Consider the following 21,451-nt stretch of genomic DNA (forward strand, 5'->3'; position numbering starts at 1 on the left):
AGACAACCGTGTCATCTGCAAATAGCCTCACGGAGCTACCGATGTTGTCAACTAAGTCATTTATGTATATTGTAAACAATAAAGGTCCTATCACGCTTCCCTGCGGTACTCCCGAAATTACCTCTACATCTGCAGATTTTGAACCGTTAAGAATGACATGTTGTGTTCTTTCTTCTAGGAAATCCTGAATCCAATCACAAACCTGGTCCGATATTCCGTAAGCTCGTATTTTTTTCACTAAACGTAAGTGCGGAACCGTATCAAATGCCTTCCTGAAGTCCAGGAATACGGCATCAATCTGCTCGCCAGTGTCTACGGCACTGTGAATTTCTTGGGCAAATAGGGCGAGCTGAGTTTCACATGATCTCTGTTTGCGGAATCCATGTTGGTTATGATGAAGGAGATTTGTATTATCTAAGAACGTCATAATACGAGAACGCAAAACATGTTCCATTATTCTACAACAGATTGACGTAAGCGAAATAGGCCTATAATTATTCGCATCTGATTTATGACCCTTCTTGAAAATGGGAACGACCTGCGCTTTCTTCCAGTCGCTAGGTACTTTACGTTCTTCCAGCGATCTACGATAAATTGCTGATAGAAAGGGGGCAAGTTCTTTAGCATAATCACTGTAGAATCTTAAGGGTATCTCGTCTGGTCCGGATGCTTTTCCACTACTAAGTGATATCAGTTGTTTTTCAATTCCGATATCGTTTATTTCAATATTTTCCATTTTGGCGTCCGTGCGACGGCTGAAGTCAGGGACCGTGTTACGATTTTCCGCAGTGAAACAGTTTCGGAACACTGAATTCAGTATTTCTGCCTTTCTTCGGTCGTCCTCTGTTTCGGTGCCATCGTGGTCAACGAGTGACTGAATAGGGGATTTAGATCCGCTTACCGATTTTACATATGACCAAAACTTTTTAGGGTTCTTGTTTAGATTGTTTGCCAATGTTTTATGTTCGAATTCGTTGAATGCTTCTCTCATTGCTCTCTTTACGCTCTTTTTCGCTTCGTTCAGCTTTTCCTTATCAGCTATGATTCGACTACTCTTAAACCTATGATGAAGCTTTCTTTGTTTCCGTAGTACCTTTCGTACATGATTGTTATACCACGGTGGATCTTTCCCCTCGCTTTGGACCTTAGTCGGTACGAACTTATCTAAGGCGTACTGGACGATGTTTCTGAATTTTTTCCATTTTTGTTCCACATCCTCTTCCTCAGAAATGAACGTTTGATGGTGGTCACTCAGATATTCTGCGATTTGTGCCCTATCACTCTTGTTAAGCAAATATATTTTCCTCCTTTCTTGGCATTTCTTATTACACTTGTAGTCATTGATGCAACCACTGACTTATGATCACTGATACCCTCTTCTACATTCACGGAGTCGAAAAGTTCCGGTCTATTTGTTGCTATGAGGTCTAAAACGTTAGCTTCACGAGTTGGTTCTCTAACTATCTGCTCGAAGTAATTCTCGGACAAGGCAGTCAGGATAATGTCACAAGAGTCTCTGTCCCTGGCTCCAGTTCTGATTGTGTGACTATCCCATTCTATACCTGGTAGATTGAAGTCTCCCCCTATTACAATAGTATGATCACGAAACTTCTTCACGACATTCTGCAGGTTCTCTCTGAGGCGCTCAACTACTACGGTTGCTGATGCAGGTGGTCTATAGAAGCATCCGACTATCATATCTGACCCACCTTTGATACTTCACTTAACCCAGATTATTTCACATTCGCATTCGCTAATAACTTCACTGGATATTATTGAATTCTTTACTGCTATAAATACTCCTCCACCATTGGCGTTTATCCTATCCTTGCGGTATATATTCCATTCTGTGTCTAGGATTTCGTTACTGTTCACTTCCGGTTTTAACCTACTTTCCGTTCCTAATACTATATGCGCACTATTTCCTTCAATAAGAGATACTAATTCAGGAACCTTGCCCTGGATACTCCTGCAGTTTACCAATATTACGTTAACTTTTCCTGTTTTTGGTCTCTGAGGACGGACGTTCTTTATCAACGATGATAATGTCCTCTCTGGTAAGCCGTCAGGTATTTTATCGTTTCGCCCAAGGGGGGGTCCCTCTAACCTAAAAAACCCCCGTGTGCACGCCACACGTACTCTGCTACCCTAGTAGCTGCTTCCGGTGTGTAGTGCACGCCTGACCTGTCTAGGGGGGCCCTACAGTTCTCCACCCAATAACGGAGGTCAATGAATTTGCAACCATTATAGTCGCAGAGTCGTCTGAGCCTCTGGTTTAGACCCTCCACACGGCTCCAAACCAGAGGACCGCGATCGACTCTGGGCACTATGCTGCAGATATTAAGCTCAGCTTGCACTCCGCGTGCGATGCTGGTTGTCTTCACCAAATCAGCCAGCCGCCGGAAGGAACCAAGGATGGCCTCAGAACCCAAGCGGCAGGCGTCATTCGTTCCGACATGTGCTACTATCTGCAGCCGGTCACACCCAGTGGGATCGTGGGATCGGCCGTGTTGTTATGGATTTGGCGATGTTAAGTGTCAGAGGGTGGCCGGTTGCCCTTCCTGCCCCCCCACCCCCCCTCGGGACGTAAGTAGGGTACCCCAGCTGTCTGCGTCTAGTTTAAGCTATGAAACAGTGCAAACGTTTTCAAATGTCCGTGGGTCGTGTAACCGAGGCGGAGCGTGGGGTCCAGCCAGTATTCACCTAGCGGGATGAAGAAACCGCCTAAAAACCACATCCAGGCTGGCCAGTGTACCGGACCTCATTGTTAAGCTGCTGGGCGGATTCAATCCAGGGCCAGCGCGCCGACGTGAGTCCAGGAAGCAGTGCAGTGAGAACCTACAGAAAATGTCATGAGGAGAAACCAGTTACTTCAAGCATATATGTTATTCTATACACAATAATGCCAAAAGCTCTTTGGCATTTTGGAGCTGTGAATCATGTTCGTCCACCGCCTATAGGGCAGGGGGACTAGGAGAGGGGGGGGGGGTGTTGGCAGGCATTGTTGTTGTGGTTGGATGCTGGTCAAAGTTAGTTATATTATAGGCGATGAAGAAAAGCTACAAGCTGTGTAGTGATATCTGCACTAAGGGACCACTATTTTAGGAATATAGGAAAGACCAAATAACTTGCTTTTAAATGTGGGCACACAGTTTACCAACTATCAGTTTAGGGAGTTCGTAGTGTGGGAAAATGACAGTGAGTAAGAACACTTAAACTTGTTATGAGTTACAAATTTTATTCAAAGATTGATACATTTTTATACATATTGTGTGGTAGACAGCGTAATTGTGCTATAGTGGCTGCAATAAGTTAGTCACAAATTACCATAATCGTGATTACAGGGGCAGCAGATGTGAGGTGCAGAGATGTGAATTAATCATTCAGTAGTTCTGTAAAACACCTGCCCCCATAACAGCTGATACAACTGAGAAATCATTGCTAGCCGATAGGCAATCAAGTTTAAGTTATGTTGTTATTGTAAGTCAGAGTATTAAACTGATTCTGGGTTCATTGTATTTGGATTTTTTGTTAGAACTGCTCCTGGGGTGTCGTGCATTGGAGAAAGACCATCTATGCTGAAACCGATTCATCACAACTTGGCACAGAGTCTTCAGTGCCATGTATCGCACCATCGAGCCCCTCCATGATGAAATCCCAAGATGGTGGTAAAATGAAAGTGTAAAAATGAAGTAAAGGAGAATTCTGCCAATAGACTTGGAACAGATCGGTCACGCTTTGTATTACTAATGAGTCGTAACTTGAATTGTGAATTCTAATCTGCTTGCAATCTGGCAAATAAAATCAGATAATATTCCAGAAGAGTTGAATAGTTCTTCTCTGTGCAAAGCAATTTTCAGAATGAACTTCTGGAATCAGTTGGGAGTTCTGCCAGCTGAACATAAAAGTGTGCATCAAGATGTCTTTGCCAGATGTGGGACCCTAGAATAATACAAAATTAAAGAGCTTTGCAGAAATGTAATAGCTTCAATTCTACAGAGGGGGAGCAAGATCATGACTTCTTCTGTCAGATAAATCTACCATTGTAAAACATTATTAAAAATTAGAAATCATTTTAGAGAACTTTATATGCAAAATCTTTCATAATTTTAGATATGAAACCAGCTATTGTTTTCAGTACACCGTCAGAAATTGTTTTTGTGCCTTTGCCAGCATTAGAGAAATGTGTAAGCTCATATCTAGTTCAACTTTGTTGTAAGTATCAAGGACCTATGGGATCAAAGGAGAAAAAGTGTCACAGTAAGCAATATGTTTACTGACACAATACTTGAGTGCGAGTAATGGCCTATCAAACCCTTAACCTTGTTTTTTGTTTAATTTCATTATTATTATTTTAAAAAATTCCTTTATGTTGTGGACCGCTTTCTTCTGCAGTGAAAGTGCTACATTCACACACGTGGTTCACACTCTAATATCACTTCATATTGATACCTTTTCGCTATTTATATCAGTTTGGCATATAAAGCATTGTTATTATTCTCCAACAGCTAAGAAGAAATAATCGATTTATGTTGTTTTATTAAACTGCATCTCCTGTAATGTGAATTTCTACTTCTGTTATGCGCTTGCCAAGTTTCAGTCACCAAAGAGTAAACTAGCAACCAATGACAATTGCCATGTTAGTAACACCCGTTTCCTCATTCACTCACTTGTTGCACTTGTGACCAGCTCTTCCACTTACAATGAATGCTCACCCTGGGAAAGTAATGCAAAATGTGCAGCTCTAGTCTAAGAAGCACTAAACAATTGCTAAATTATTGTGACTGAAATACTTTAATTTTAATTGTACAATTTGCTCACACTAAGCAAAAGGAAATGTGGAACCAGTAAACAAACTTAAGTCACAGCTGCAGCTGTACCTCCATTGTGCTTGCAAACATGCTCTTGTTGTCGTCTTCTCATCGATAAAGTAGAGACAGCTATACAGTTCCGACAGCTAGAAGTCTTGATTTCTACTTTAACTGATTATATTCACAATATCTGAAAATGTGCTCAGTGAAAATAAGCACTGGGCTAGCCATTCTGTCTCTCTCTAATTTTAACAATTTTATTATTTGGTTTTTCCATTTCATAAAATTAATTTTTACAAAATCTGTAGACTTGTAATTTTCATGTGTGGACATTGGGCCTCCCATAATATAGTATTTTAAAGCTAATATCATCACTTCTTCAAAGTGCTCATTGTCCTGGTCTTGTGGTCTGACTATAGTGAACGGTTATAAACATGAAACAGATGAGTGGAGACACTAGGAGCAGAAGAGATAGAAGAGAAAGAGAGCAGGAATATGATGTAAGAGGAACAATAATGGATTATCCAAAACAGTGTGTCAGAGATGTGGACAGTATATTTTCCCTCGAGAAGGGAACACCCCTCTTCCCCAGTTTAGCTGTTTATTTGGCCACACTGACACAGATAAGATTTTTAAGTTGTAGCCTTCCTTCCTACCCCAATTTCATAAAGAACCCGGCTGGCAGTATTACAGCCCTCTTCTGATACACATATATAAGTGTGTCCTTTGACTGTTCTGTCTAGCCCGTTCTCAAATCTGAAATCTGAGAGAAAGCAAAGTGTTTCCAAAAGATTGATTGTATTTATTTACTTTTTTCATGAGGTCATCAAATCAATTTATTTTCATACTTCACACATAATGTTAGTACAGTAATTATACTTTGTAAGTATAATTTGCATAATTGAATTGGGTAGAAAAATATTTATAGCACTGATTGGATGAAAGAAGGAATTGGTTGATAGGACACATCTGGAGACATCAGGAAATTGCCTTCTGGTAATGGAGGGATGTCTGGGACTTAAAAATTGTAGTGAGAAAGCAAGATCTGACTGTAGAAACCAGGTTCAAATTGATGTAGGTGCCAGTAGTTATGCAGCGACGAAGATGCTTGCACAGGATAGCCTAGTGTGGAGAGTTGCACATAAAAGTAGTCTTCAGGTTGAAAGCCATAACAACAAAACAATTGGCGCAGCTTATATCTACTTTATATGTTGTTACATTTTTTCACAATATTGCAGCTCATATGTTATGCTTCCGATGATTCATAGCATTATCAACATGATAACGCACATCAGAATTCTCGCTTAAACTTGTGAAAGAGAATACACATTTGCCAATAAAAAAATTAATTTTATGTTTAAATAATTCCCTTAACGATTTTGACAGATAATTAAACCAAATCAAACCAATGCTAAGTGGAACTGCTATTTTTAGTTTTGTCTTTTGCTGAAAGTAGTTTTTCCCCTGGTGTTGTGATCATATACATCACTAATATGTTTCATTTTTTGGACCAGAAAAAATGTAATGTGAAAAGGTATAATGAATGAAAACGTATGTCCACTGCACAGTCCCATAAATCAATCCCATAATAAAGGAAATTCCCATAATATATAATTTTTTTGTTAGAGACTATATTTTACAGTTACCATTTTCCATTCCCAAGACTATATATGTAATTCACATTGGCGTGATGAGAACTGCCTGTTTTACATGTCAGTGACTGAGATTTACATGATGATGAAAGTTCACCATTAGTCACTAAAGATTCCCACTTTTTGTACTGTCTACCATAGAATGAGATTGAGGTATAATTTACGTAGGTTATTATATGGCACTTAATGGGATTGCACTATGTTGTTAATATATTTGAGGAAGAGAAAATGATCAACTGTTGAGCTCTGAGGTACAACCTGTGTTACTGTTTCACTAGAGAGTTGAAAATTTATATTTTCATCTATTTTACATTTTATTTTTGTGATTCATTTATGATTCATCGGTAATGTCACTAAAAGACACATAACTGGAGATCACACTGTTGTACGCTTTCTGTTGTCAAACTAAGATTTGGTATACGAAGTCAAAAGCTTATCTGGCAGGGGTTCCATTAGGGCCAGGAGCTCCGTTCATTTTAATGATTTCAGTTGTTTATTAACACCCCTGACACTAATACTTATTTCATTCGTGTTTTCAGTGGCACGAGGATAAAATTGGGCAATTCTCCTGTGGGTTTTATTTTGTATAGGAACATTTGAAAACAGAGTTGAGCATTTCAGCTTTGCATGTGATGAATGTTCCTGCACAAATTACTGCAGTAAGAGAGATTTGTTTCTGAAGTATCAAACATTTAGTTCACAATCTGTACCCTTCATGTTAGTTCCACAGGAGTCACATTTGTTTGAGATACAGTATTATCAGAATCATTAGAAATGATTTTCAGAGGCTCCAACTATATAGGTCTTGTTTGGCAGACCATGGTTCTGTGTTCCTTGCACTTCTTTTCAGCTTTACGGGGCAAGTATAGCTAATTAAATTTTTTGGCAGACCATTTTTTGTGTGTTCCTTGCACTTCATTTCAGCTTTATGGGGCAGCTGTACCTAATTAAATTTATTACATTTCTTTTAGTCTGAATTGTAATACCCTGTTTCTATATTAACATGTATCTATTGTGGCAAAGTATGTTGCACTGGCACATTTGCCATGACAACATTCATTTTATGTAGGTACAATAAAAAGTTTCTAAAAACTTCGTAGCTATTGTTTTTATAGATGCCTATAATTAATGTGATCATCTTTTCTCAGGTGACTTGTTTTTGCATTTATATATTCTACCATTATGTTGAACATTATATCAGGTTGAATTATTATGAATACATAATACTTTGTGTATATATTTTCACAGATGGGCACAGAGAGGTCTTATTGTAGTTGATTTAATGTGCGAGTATTTTTGTACCTCTTGGTGTCAGAATGTTCTTACTTGAAGCTTTATCATAAGTTTTATTGTTTCCTTTTGTTTCACCTGTGTTGATTGTTTTATCTAGTGTCAGGTATTTTTTTCATAGCTATATTACTGGAGCTACATTTACTTGTTGTAATTGATTGCACGTTTTGTTTGGCACAATGAGATTTCTGTGAAGTATGGCTATTAACAACTACACTGTCATGAATTGGGCACTGTATGTCTCTTTATTTATTTTCTAACTCTTGATATTTAGAGTTGATTGTTTTTATATTATTTCTTTCTTTTGTTGAGGCATGTTCCTTGTTTTGTTTTTCTTGGCACTAACAGTGCACTGTGGAAAGATTCATCATTTAGGTATTTACAGTTTACACATACTTGTCATGATACCAACACTTACATCTGAAGCACAAATTAGTGCTCAAAAAATTCAGCAAGGTGATCACCATAACATTTTTGAAGAAATATGTCTTGACCAGAATTTCTATCCAACAAAAAGAATGTGTGAAATAGACTGCAAAGTATGAATCTCTGGAAAGTAAATAATTTACATACCTTTAAAGCCCACTGTTCCCATTTTATTAATAATGAACCTATATTTATATACATTTGTGCATGTCAGAATAATAAGTAATAACAAAATTTAGAAAAATAATAAGTAAGTGGCAGTAATCAGACACCATTGAAAATTTTTGAAACACTGGAAAGAAATGAAGCAGATACAACAATGTTTCCATTTAGGTGCAGCAAGCAGGAACCTCAGGCCAAACGCAGGTTGCTACACTCGTTAAAGCTGTATCGGCAGCTGGTGGCAGTCAGCAAAGTGTCACTATCCCAGTCGCAGGGGTGACCATACCACAGGTTAAGGCACTGACACCAGGCACAATGAAAGCAACGCCTCAACAGATGAGGCAACTTGCATTGCAGCAACAGCAGCTTCTGCAGCAGCGCAAGATGGCTGGCCAGAAAGTGGCACAGCTCACCCAGGTTTGTGCTTTTCAAACATTTCTAATAAAATAACCCGCAAAGATTTGCTTTTGATTCTTATTGATTCATACAAGAACATTTGATGCAAATAATTTAATACAAATCAACATACACTGAAGAGCCAAAGAAACTGTTACACCTGCCTAATATTGTGTAGGGCACCCGCAAGCATGCAGAAGTACTGCAACGCGACATGACATGGGCCCAACTAAATGTCTGAAATAGTGCTGGAGGGAATTGCCACCATGAATCCTGCAGGGCTGTCCATAAATCTGTAAGCATACGAAAAGCTTCTGAACAGCACATTTCAAAGCGTCCCAGATCAATAAGTTCATGTCTAGGGAGCCTGGTGGCCAGCTGAAGTGTTTAAACTCAGAAGTGTGTCCCTGGAGCCACTCTATAGCAATTCTGGATGTATGGGGTGTTGCATTGTCCTGCTGGAACTGCTCAAGCCCATCGGAATGCACAATGGACATGAATGGATGCAGGTGTTCAGACAGGATGCTTACGTACGTATTGGGGTGTATTTTTCCCTCTTCTCCTGCTGATGTATATTTTGTAGGGTTTGTGGTGGGTCTTATACAAGCATTAGCAGTGTCCCTGGCTGATATAACTGGGCAGTATTTTGCCTACCCTAATACACTGCCAGATGAAAGTAATATTACCTTTATCCTCTCTTCCCAGAGTAGTTGTTCGGTGATCCAGATCCTTCTGTGCCACCTCCTGTCGATCCAACTGTGGTGAAGATTCATGGAATGCTTCCGCAAGTTCGCGCTACTAAATTAAAAGCCACACTTCTCACAAACAGGGGTATATTTTGCCCGAGATTTTCACTATTTCTTTTAACAACACAATAAACAATTTCTACAGTAATACCACCCTCTTAAGTACATTCAGAAACGTCTGTACAAGTGTACTTTAGAACCTGAGAGAGCAAACACAGATAAACAACTACTGCTGTTCAAATGTTCATTACACCCTTGTTGGTGCATCATTTACTCCATGGTCTTGTTTTCAGGCACTTGCTGCACCATGGCCCAAATGACTCCCGGACGACCAGCAGTTGCAATACCATATTTACTGGTCCCCTTCTTGCTGGCTCCACCACTGCTCCACATCCATGGCATACAAGAAAGGAAAACCACAGTTTCCCTTTCCCACTACATTTATCCTTATTCAACTTACTCATGAGCATCTCTTGTCGACAGCTTCCCAATGGTGTGTTGGGATGTTTACAAATATCCCGAAACACTACAGTACCACCTGTCAGAGTATATAAAGACATATCAGGGATCCCATCACTCCCACTGCACTCGCACACCATTACAGAGCCTCCACCAGCTTGAACAGTCCCCTGCTTGCAGGGATTCATGAGGTTGTCTCCATACCCATACACGTCCATCTGCTCTATACAATTTGAAATGAGCTCGCCCAAACAGACAAAATGTTTCCAGTCATCAACAGGCGAACGTCAGTGTTGACAGGCCCAGGCACAAGGCGTAAAGCTTTGTGTCGTGCAGTCATCAAGGGTACACAAGTGGACCTTAGGATCCAAAAGCTCATATCAATGATGTTTCTCATGCTGACACTTGTTGATGGCCCAGCATTGAAATCTGCAGCATTTTGCGGAAGGATTGCACTTCTGTCACTTTGAACGATTGTCTTCAGTCATCGGTGGTCCCATTCTTACAGGATCTTTTTCTGGCAACAAGGATGTCAGAAGTTTGATGTTTTACCGGATTCCTAATATTTGTGGTACACTCGTGAAATGGTTGTACGGGAAATCCTCCACTATGTCGGAGATGCTGTGTGCCGACTATAACACCACATTCAAACTCACTTAAATCTTGATTACCTGCCATTGTAGCAGCAATAACTGATCTAACAACTGTGCCAGACTCTTGGCTTATATAGGCATTGCCGACCGCTGCATCGTATTCTGCCTGTTTACATATCTCTGTATTTGAATATGCATGCCTATACCAGTTCCTTTGGCCCTTCAGTGTATAACAGACTTTGGTATTGTTTTCATTTATGACAGTCATGTGCCACCACTTTTTAAAACCACTGAGTCCGTTTCTTGGTTGCCTGTGGATGAGAGTGAGTTCTTTTTTTTCTGTTGTTTGTTAGTGTGAATTTAATATGATAACAGAAAGTCATGCACATAATTTAAACAAAGATTGAGAAGACAGACCACTTCACACATTTAAAGTAAAGTGTTGCGCGTGTAAGACAAACTGCAAACTGCAAACTGCCCCCCCCCCCCCCCCCCCCCACACACACACCCATTGTTGTGTATTGCTAAAATCTGTCCATTTTTTGGTGTGAGTGGAAAAGTCAGTCATATGTTTTAAACAAACCAAGCTCTTAAAAGAAATTTACTAAACAATTCAAATTTATGGCTACCATAAATGAACATTTTTTATGATTGTCTGCTGATAATCTCTGTGTAAAAAAAAAATGTAATTACAACACAATTTAAAATTTACATATTAATTTGCTTAGAATAATAATGTGTACTTACAATTTATTTTGGGGTGAACAAAATAAAAAGCAATATGGTAAAGAACTAAGCAACTGAACTAAAAAAAGAACTAGACATATGGAACCTTCCTGGTTTTCGCTGTGAAATCCCTTTCACTCGACAATTGAATAATTTAAGTCTCTGTAAGCATGTGCTCAGTGCTGTTACATCACTGGGGGACTTGGTGGGCAGGATTGTTGCGGTAGCAGGATGTCTTTGAGATACACAACATATAAAGGGATAACATTGTTACCAAAAACAGATCTTACAGAGAAGGGTTGGGGGGGGGGGGGGGGGTGTACAGGGAGGGTAGAGAAGATGGGGTGAGAGAATGGGGAGGGCAAGGAATTTAGAGTATGTATGCAGTTCCCATGTATATTTAGCAATAATTGCAAGGCATTACCATGCTCCCTAGTAATTTCTATAAAAGTTCAAAATTACATGTTTATCAGTGAAATAATTTTGGAGGAATAAACACTTGATGTCACTCCAACAAACTGTGTTCCTGTTTGACTGTACATGAAATAAAATTTGACTTCTGCCAATGAAATCAATTTAAACCCCTCTTTCTAGGTGTGCTTTTATGCAGTGGAACTTAGCCATTTCCTATCCTTTCCCGTGGCCCCCCACCCCTCATACAACAGCGTAGCAAGAGTTACAGAAAAGTGCAGCCTGCTGAAACAGTTTTTTATCACTGTCTTCTGAACTCACTGTTTCAGATTTAGTGCTTAGCAGAGACTATGTGATTTACAATACCATTTACAGAGATAAGGAGATAATTTGTCATGACAGCAAGCAAATGGACTGATGTTCTTTTTATTTTTCATAACTTTCTCATATATAATTCTGAAATTAAGAATGTAAATAGAAAACTATTTACACGCTGCACTGTGATCACTCATTAAAAAGAACCGCCACTGAAAGTATGTCATCCTTGTCAAGTATTAGCTCTTTCGTGTTTCTTTATTCAATAAAGGATGACAAACTAGTTTTCATTGCAATATCGCTGCCTTTTCTTCCCATTATTTTCATTCTAGCTATTAGGTCAGCACACGCTTATTTACTGCCCTACCAATTTTTCAAATAACAGATCATGAGAAAACAAATTTTCCTTCTACAACCTTGAAGAAGAAAAAGTCTAACTTATGAACAATGTGCATTCACAATACTAATGGTACTGTACATGAAAAATACTTACCTGTTGCATCAATGTAAATTGTGACATGCCTCTCTTTCTGTGGTTAGAAAAAGCAGTAGAAGTGCATCTGATTAGTCTTGACTCCTTTGACCAACTGCCAAAACAAATTCTGTATTTTTCATTCAAAAAGGATGTGCAACAATAGCTACAATGGTTCTTACAAAAATAAAGATAGCAGCTGACAAAAATAGCTTTCATTCTCAGGAGCCACATAAACACAACCGTGGCTACCCTCGAAACAAAACAAAAAAGAGGTGAGTTCTCACAATATCCCTCTTCCCTTCTCTCCCTTGCCTTGTCCAAAAGGCACAGCGAACCTGCCACTGCTTTGTCATCCCGCAGATGTGGTGCCTCTTGCAGCCACATGTTTTGCACGAGCCTTGCACGTGCCCTGGCCTGTGTAGTACGTGAACTATACGTTCCTTTTAAATTAACAGCAGAGGCACTGAGTCTTTGCAGGCCCATAAACAAGCCTGAAAACTTCGCTGGCGTTCAGACGAATTGCTTTAGACAAATTCTTTTCCAAACACCGAGCAAGGTGGTACAGGTAGCATACTAGAGTCACATTTGGGAGGATGACGGTTCAAGTCCCTGTCTGACTAAACAGATTTAGATTGTCCTTGATTTCCCTGACTGGCTGTAGACATATGAAGGGATGGTTCCTTTGAAATGGTACAGCCAATTTCCTTGCCGTCCTCAAACCAATCTAAGCTTGTGTTCTGTCTCTAAAGATCTCATTGTTGACAGGACATTAATCCCTAATCTACTTCCTTTCTTTTTCAAGTTATCTTACACATACGTACTTCCGCGTGCGCGCCCACACACACACACACACACACACACACACACACACACACAACCTTTGCAGTTACTTTGTGCCTGCTCAGTACACAATGCCAGGGCTGTAGTCTGTAAGAGAGGAGACAAGGAGTGGGACGGAGGGGGGTTGGGGAAGGATGATGAAGACTCAGAGATAAGCAGCAGGTGTAAATGATAGAAATGTGGGAGGGAGAGGGCAGCAGGTGCACAGGATAGCAGAATGACACACAGGCAGTGGCACTGGTGAGTTTTTGCAACACATGATGATGATGATGATGATGATGATGATGATGATAAGGGAGTTGGTTGGGAGGGGACGACAGAACCGAGGGATGTAGGAAAGAGAGACTCTTGGGGAAAAGTGTGTGTGGATGAGGAAATTTAAGTTCATGAAAGCTGGTGCTGAGGGGCAAGGGTGCAGTATGAAGGAGCCATTGAAATTGAACATAATATGCTTGGCACCGTGGTACACCACTGGGTGGCTACAGTTCGACAGTGACAGTTCATTTGGGTGGATGGTTGGTGGTCATGCCCACGCAGAATGCTGTGCAGAAATTGCAGCAGAGCTGTTATATGACTTGTACGAGTTCATAGGTGGCCCTGCTTTTGGTCGGATAGGATAAACCTGTAATTTGGACTGGACTAGGGTATGCTGGGTCAATGAATTGGACAGGTCCTGCGCCTGATTTTTTAACAGGGATATGAGCCACATGCAAGGGGTTGATAATGGATGTGTCATAGAGATCTAAATCAGGATCTATACCCTGCAAGCCACCTTACGGTGTGTGGTGGAGGGTACTTAGTGTACCACTGTCACGTCCACCTTTTCCTGTTCCAGTCGTATGTAATTCGCAGGAAGAACAAGTGCTGGTAAGTCTCTGTGTGAGCTCAAATGTCTCTAGTTTTATTCTGATGGTCTTTTCCTGAGGTATGCATAGGAGGCAGCAATATATTTGTTGACTCTTGTAGGAAACTTCAAGAGTAGACAGTACCATGATGCTGAACATCTCTCTTGTGGTGTCTGCCATTATAAATAATTTAGTACTCCATGATGGTTTTGTACTTACTAAATGAACTTATAACAAAATGTGCTGCTCTTTGAATCTTCTGTGTATCCTGTATCATTCCAATCTGCTGTGGATCCCCTGCTGAAAGCAATATTCCATGACCCATAGCTTTGGCAGCATTTAAGGAACAGGACGTGGGACTGGATTTTAATGTAGGAGTCCTTTTTTGAACTGATGCAGACAAAAGGCACACTTGGGGTGGGATGTCACTAGGGAGGAGGAAAGGATTGTAAATGGTTTGATTAGTGATGGGTAAACACAGGGTAACAGTGAAGGTATAAAAAGCTGATGTTTGATGAGAGAGAAAACAAAGTAAAAAATGTGAAACAAAACACAGAAAATGGACAGATGAAAGCATTAGTCAGTTCTAAAGGGAACTATGGATATAATTTGTGGGTTAGGGAAATGAAAACGCAGAAAGAAGCCGTATTGGGAACTTTAGCATTATTCTGCGATGCGAGGCTGCATTAGCAATCAACATCTGCAGAAAAATAAGTAACTGCCATAAAATGATGTGTAGAGGAGGGATGGATCCATTTGGAGTTGGAAGTGAAATGTAGGAATGTGCTAGTTAAGTAATGTTTAACTGTGATCCAGCAGACAGGGTGGAAGGAGGATAGTCAAAGCAGTCACAAGCAATGCTATAGGATGACCCAAAGGTGACATACGATTACACCGATCAGCCTGGTAATGCACATGCTTAACAACGTTGAGAAAGAAAACATGTGGAAAGATATGCACTGAGAATAAGAACTTTCAATACTGTTAATATGTTCCTTTTAGTTATTTATTGTTTTTCATAGAGGCTAGTGGTATAATGCACCCATGGGCCATGATTTATTAATTTTATGTATTTCGCCAGCTATCTCATTATGATGTTACTTTATTTCATAAGTAAATAGTTATTTTATGTTGTTCATGAGCAGGTGGCCAATAAAGCTGGAGTACCGACACAGTTAATTGTACAGTCACAGAAAACTCTACCATCCACAATGACTGTGCAGCATATTCAGCAGGTCATAAAGCAAGTACAGCCACAGACAGTTCAACAATTCACACATGTAAGTGTGGTTTCCAGTATTTGTTCTTAAAATGTTTATATATTTCAGTTTCTATCAAATACTTATGCATCTTCATTTTTAACAGGAGTTATTGTATTGTTCCTGAAATGCTACATTGTCTGCTCTCCTAACTGTGACGTCCATCATCCATATACTCCTAATCCGGTAATCCTGCTCCTTTTTTGAAAAAAGAAGAAGAAGGAAAAAACCACACACACACACACACAGAGAGAGAGAGAGAGAGAGAGAGAGAGAGAGAGAGAGGAGGGGGGGGGGGGGGGAGCGGGTGGGATCATAATCCTATAATAAATTTAAAATTATTGTGCTTCGCCTAATATTACACATTCACTGGCAGTATGTCAGTGAACATTATCCTCACAATACCATCTTCCCCCACTGAATTGTTTTCCCTATAGAACTCCATTGTAGCTTTAGTGTGCTAAATTAGACTTTGTTGTTACATCAGGTCTTACACCCATTCCTTATCTCTCTCTCTCTCCCTCTCTCTCTCTCTCCTCTCTCTCTCTCTCTCTCTCTCTCTCTCTCTCTCTCTCTAGGAAGGCACTCTTTTTACCTTGTACTTAATAAATCACAGTGGAAACATAAGCTAGGTCATGGAAATGTGAAATCTGTTCGGAAAAGTTTATAAAGTGCCCATTCAAAGTTCTTAATTTTTTATTACTTACAGTTGCCTTTTCATGATTACAGTTTCCAAATTAAACCAGTCATCCACTATAACCAGAAAACATTTCCGTTAGTTGCAGTATTTGTTGTGTTGAAATGAAGTATTATGATGACCTCTGGAACTTCTGTGTTACAGAAAGTAACGCATTTTGGAGAGGGAAAAGTTGACTTTCCATTCCTATTTTTATAATATCCTAGAATATTTCATCATAGAAGGAGAGAATATTTCTTGCGCAGTAACATGAAAAAAGATAATATGTGTTGCTCACTGTAGTACCTCTTGCAGAGAGCTTTTTAAACAGTTTGGCATACTGGCAACAGTCTCACAGCCCATTAAATCTCCTGCAAAGTATTTTTATCACCTACCAAGTAGTGTAAAGAACTTATAACACAAACTTGAATCATATCTGTTTAACAACTCCTACTTCATAGAAGAATTTGTAACTGTATAATAATATGGTGTGTGTGTGTGAGAGAGAGAGAGAGAGAGAAAGTGAGAGAGAGAGTGAGAGAGAGGGAGAGGGAGAGAGAGAGAGAGAGAGAGAGAGAGAGAGAGAGAGACTGTAAAACTGAGTCATTACATATCATAGCGATAGGTCACAATGATAACCCATGGAACATGTAAGTTGTAAATTAAAAATAAAACAGGTAGCAGACAGAAGTGATACTAACTGGACTAACTCCAGAACATTTTCCACACAAACACTATATCATTTATCCCAACCCTTTAGAAATTAATTTTTTCCTTGGGCACGTAAAAATCAATCTAAATCTAGTGGCCATGGCAGAAGGTATGTATAATTATATATCATATTTAAAGCAGTACATAAAACTTCCTCTTCAAAAGAAGTAAATTTCTAAATTGAAACCAGTGTTAAATGATTTAATTAATAAAACAGTGCACCAGTTAGGTTGTTACATACATAGCGTGACTACTACTACTACTACTACCCAGCTCTAAAGCCCTTGGAGGGCCTTGGCCTGCATCACAATATCCTGCCGTTCTATCCAATCCATGGCTTTCCGGTTCCATCCTCTGACACCCGTCTTTTTCATGTCTTCTTCAACTCCATCCATCCATCTCTTTCTGGGACGTCCCTTCTGTTGTCTGCCTCCAGTCTTACCATTAAAAATCTTCTTACATGTTCCGTCTTCCTCCATTCTGACCACATGTCCTGCCCGTCGCAGTCTTCTTATTTTAATGGTAGTGACAATGTCAGGTTCTTCAAAAAGTTGTTCTTATTCTGCATTTGTACGGATGCGCCAACCTTCTTGGTCATATATTGGGCTGTATATTTTAGGCAGAACCTTTCTCTCCCAAATGCTAAGGATCCTTTCCTCATTTACTGTCATTGTCCATGTCTCTGCACCATACATAACAACGGTTTTATTACTGTTCTGTAAATGAGGATTTCAGACTTTCATGATAGAAGTGAGCTCCTAAGCATGGGTAGTGTGGCAAAGTAGCATCTGTTGCCTACTGCTGTTCTAGCTTTCGCCTCGCTGCAATGTCATTTGTCTCTGTGATAGTTGATCCGAGGTACTTGAAGTCTCTCACCCTTTCAAACTCCTTGTCAGCTAGTGAGATATGGTAGGTTTCACTGGTTGGTCATTGCCACATGTTTCATCCATTCGACACTGACTACCAGGCCAAGTTCCCTTGCACCTCTCTCCAGTTGTTGATAAGCATCAGCCAGCACAGCGGTGTTTCGTACGAGTAATGCCACATTATCTGTGTAGGTCAGGTACTGCAGTGAACGATTAAAAATGTTTCCTCCTCTATTTATCTCTGTCTGACTTATGACATTTTCTAGGCAAAGGTTGAATAGCAGTGAGGAGATATTGTCACCATGTCTCAGTCCCATCTTCACTTCCTCTTCTCTGGAGATTTCACCCTGTATTTTTACTTTACAGTTGGTTTCACTGAGGGTCATCATAGTAAGTTTAACAAGCTTCTTAGGTATTCCTGCCTCTTCCATCACATTCCGCAGTGTTGTTGAGATGATATCATAGGCTTGTTTAAAATTGATATAAAGCTGATGTGTGTTTATTTGATGTTCATAACATTTTTCAAGATGTATGCGTAATGTGAATATTTGGTCAGTTGTTGATCTATTTCTTCTAAAGCCACTCTGATGGTCTCCAATTCTCTCTTCCACATAGGGAATAAGCCTCCTAGTTAGGATCTTGGAGAACACTTTATATGTAGTATTTAGCAGGGATATCCCTTGGTAATTCTGGCAGTTTAATTTATCTCCTTTTTTATGTATGGGGCATTATGTATTGCTTCCCACAGTGCTTCCCCACCATATTTGAGAAGTTCCACCTGGATCTGATCTTCTCCAGGTGCCCTATTATTTTTTAAGGTCTTAATGGCTTGTATCACTTCCTCCAGCGTGGGTTCTGGTGTTAAGACCTCTGGTCCATAATAAGTTATTTCCACCACTTCTTCTTATTCTAATCCTTCTACTTTTGGGTTCAGTAATTCTTGGAAGTATTCTGCCCATCTGTCGAGTATTTTATTACTCTCCCCTATCAAATCCCCTTCTTTATTTCTACATATATTTTTTCTGGCTTGAAACCCAGCCTTTCCATCTTTATCTTTTAGTACATTTCACGTACTTGCTTCTCTTCTCCTAGCTGTTCAGTTTCTTCCAATTTTTTCTTTCTAGTGCTCTTTTCTTCTTTCTGTAAACCCTCTTAGGTACACGGCACTTCACATTATATTCATTCAGATTTGCTGTAGTTCTTCTCTGAAATAATTGCATTCGTGCTATGTTACGCTCCTCAGTTCTTCTCATACATCTTCATCAAACCATTCTGCCTTCCTTTGAGCCCATACATGTCCCAAAATCTCCCCAGCTGCCTCGAGGATTGCAGTCTTACATTGTTTCCACATTATTTCTATATGTCCATTTGATGTGTCGGTATCGATCTTAATCCCCTCTTCTATTTTTGCCTGATATGCCCGCTGTATTTCTTCTTTTGACTTTAGTTTCTTAATGTTAAAACTTTTCTGTTTGTGGCCTTTTTGTCTACTCAATAGTGAGATCCTTTGCCTGTACTTAATTCTCACTAGATGATGTCTGAATTGCAGTGAGCTCCATGTTGGCTCATGTCTGATCTATGCCTCCTGTCAATCAATATATGCTCTATATGATTTCTAGTTTGTCCATCTGGTGACATACATGTTTCTTTGTGTATATTTTTTTATTTCTTTGTGTATATTTTTGTGTGGAAACCATGTACTGCTGACAGTCATGTTTTTACTTATAGCAAAATCTACAACCCAAATTCCATTGTCATTTGTTACTTCTTGGAGGCTCTGTCTTCTAATAGTTGGCTGATAACCCTCTTCTTTTCCTATTTTTGTATTCAAGTCTCCTATTAAGATCTTAACATCATCTTGAGGAGCCTGATCATACAACTGCTCTACTTTACTATAAAACTCATCCTTCTGTTGTTCATCTGCCTCCTCTGTGGGTGCATGTACATTTGTAATTGTTAAGTTGAAAAATTTTCCCCTAAACCTTAATGTGGACATCCTTTCACTGACTGGTTCGAACAGATGTCGCATTACAGCATGTTCCAGTCCTTTAGCGACCACAAAACCTGAAACAAAGGTATTCATTCTCCCACCAGTATAGAAGATTGTGAAATTTACTGAGGCCAGTGTGTCACTTCCCTTCCACCTAATTTCCAGGAGAGCCAATAGTTTTATACCGTAATTGTTTACTTGCGTGAGCAGCTGCCATAGAGCTCCAGCTTGGTATAGGCTCTGCACATTCCATGTTCCTATGTACATATCTCTTATCCTATTTTTGTTTGCTGGGGTAGTCATCAAAATAACTGTCCAGCTTATTCCTTTGTTAGCATCCACAACAAGAGATTTTTACAGGGAAAGATTGTTAATCTTCCGCCCAACCATTTGAGGGGTAGCCTTTTACAGCTCGCCGGGTAGCTGGTTCCATTTTCAGGGTAACATCCTTAGCCTTTGTAGATCCCTCTACTGACTGCAAGGTAGCAGCTGATGGTTGGGGGCTCCTCTGCCTTTCTTCCAAGCCATTGGCCGTCATACCTGCTGGTTTTGGTCCGCCCCAGGTATTTTATTTCCCTTGTACCCTCCGTTTCTGGAGGACGTTCTCCTGTCTGCCCTTGGGGAGGCACCCAGTGGGGGACCAGCAACCCCACGTGGGCAGGGTGTAATAATATGGTTTGTGTGTGGAGTCATTACAACATATCATAGTGATAGGTCACAATAATTACCCATGGAACATGTAAGTGGCTAAATTAAACATAAACAGGTAGCAGACAGATGTGATACTAACTGGACTAACTCAAGAATATTTTCCATACTAATCTTTCAAAATAGAATCTGAAACTATTGACTAGCTAATTCATTCAAAGGCTAAAGTTGACAGTCTGCACAATCATTCTACAGAAAGTATTGACTTAAGGTGTATTTTTATCAACTTGACTTTTGAAAAATGCCTTTTACCGCCAGTGACAGGTGTAGGACAAGTTAGGAATATTTGTAAGCTTACAGAAGTATTGGGAAAAATGTCAATAACATTACTTTCTATTATGTAACTATTATGTGACTAATGAGCTTCATGGAGATCTTTCAGCGGAAACAATTGGTGCTAAGATCAACACTTAATCATTTGGTTCCTTCCCACTGATTTCATATTCATTACTACCAGTTGTCCACCGCCCGAAACTGAGTGGTTAGTAATCCTCAGGACCTGGGTTCGATTACCGGCTGGGTCGGAGAGTTTCTCCGCTCAGGGACTGGGTGTTGTGTTGTCCTAAGCCGGCCGAAGTGGCCGTGCGGTTAAAGGCGCTGCAGTCTGGAACCGCAAGACCGCTACGGTCGCAGGTTCGAATCCTGCCTCGGGCATGGATGTTTGTGATGTCCTTAGGTTAGTTAGGTTTAACTAGTTCTAAGTTCTAGGGGACTAATGACCTCAGCAGTTGAGTCCCATAGTGCTCAGAGCCATTTGAACCATTTGAATTTTGTTGTCCTAATCATCATCATTTCATCCCCATCGACACGCAAGTCGCCGAAGTGGCATCCAATTGAAAGACTTGCACCCGGCGAACGGTCTACTCAATGGGAGGCCCTAGTCACACGACATTTACATTTACCACCAGTTAACATAGTGTCAAGAGCCACGCTAGCAGCTTTTAGTTTTCCACAATCCCGCATCTCCAGATCATGAATATTGTATATAAAGCTGAAGCTCTTGTTTTGATTGCCCACAAGCTCAAACATATTTTTTAATAAACACATGGCTGTACAAGCTATAAGGTACCAAAAAAATTAATTTTAAGGCTAAA

The 21,451-nt window shown here is 39.9% G+C and overlaps 1 protein-coding gene across 3 annotated transcripts in view; it reads left to right on the forward strand.

The window, feature by feature from the left end:
- LOC124606851 (helicase domino) overlaps positions 1 to 21,451 on the forward strand; it is a 402,945-nt gene that overhangs the window by 338,528 nt on the left and 42,966 nt on the right. For all 3 annotated transcript variants that reach the window (XM_047138941.1, XM_047138934.1, XM_047138951.1), the window contains 2 exons: positions 8,513 to 8,758; positions 15,293 to 15,427. In XM_047138941.1, coding sequence (XP_046994897.1) covers positions 8,513 to 8,758; positions 15,293 to 15,427 — 381 coding nt within the window. The remainder of the gene's footprint in view (positions 1 to 8,512; positions 8,759 to 15,292; positions 15,428 to 21,451) is intronic.

The sequence above is a fragment of the Schistocerca americana genome, chromosome 1 (assembly GCF_021461395.2).
Source record: "Schistocerca americana isolate TAMUIC-IGC-003095 chromosome 1, iqSchAmer2.1, whole genome shotgun sequence".
Lineage (NCBI taxonomy): Eukaryota > Metazoa > Arthropoda > Insecta > Orthoptera > Acrididae > Schistocerca > Schistocerca americana.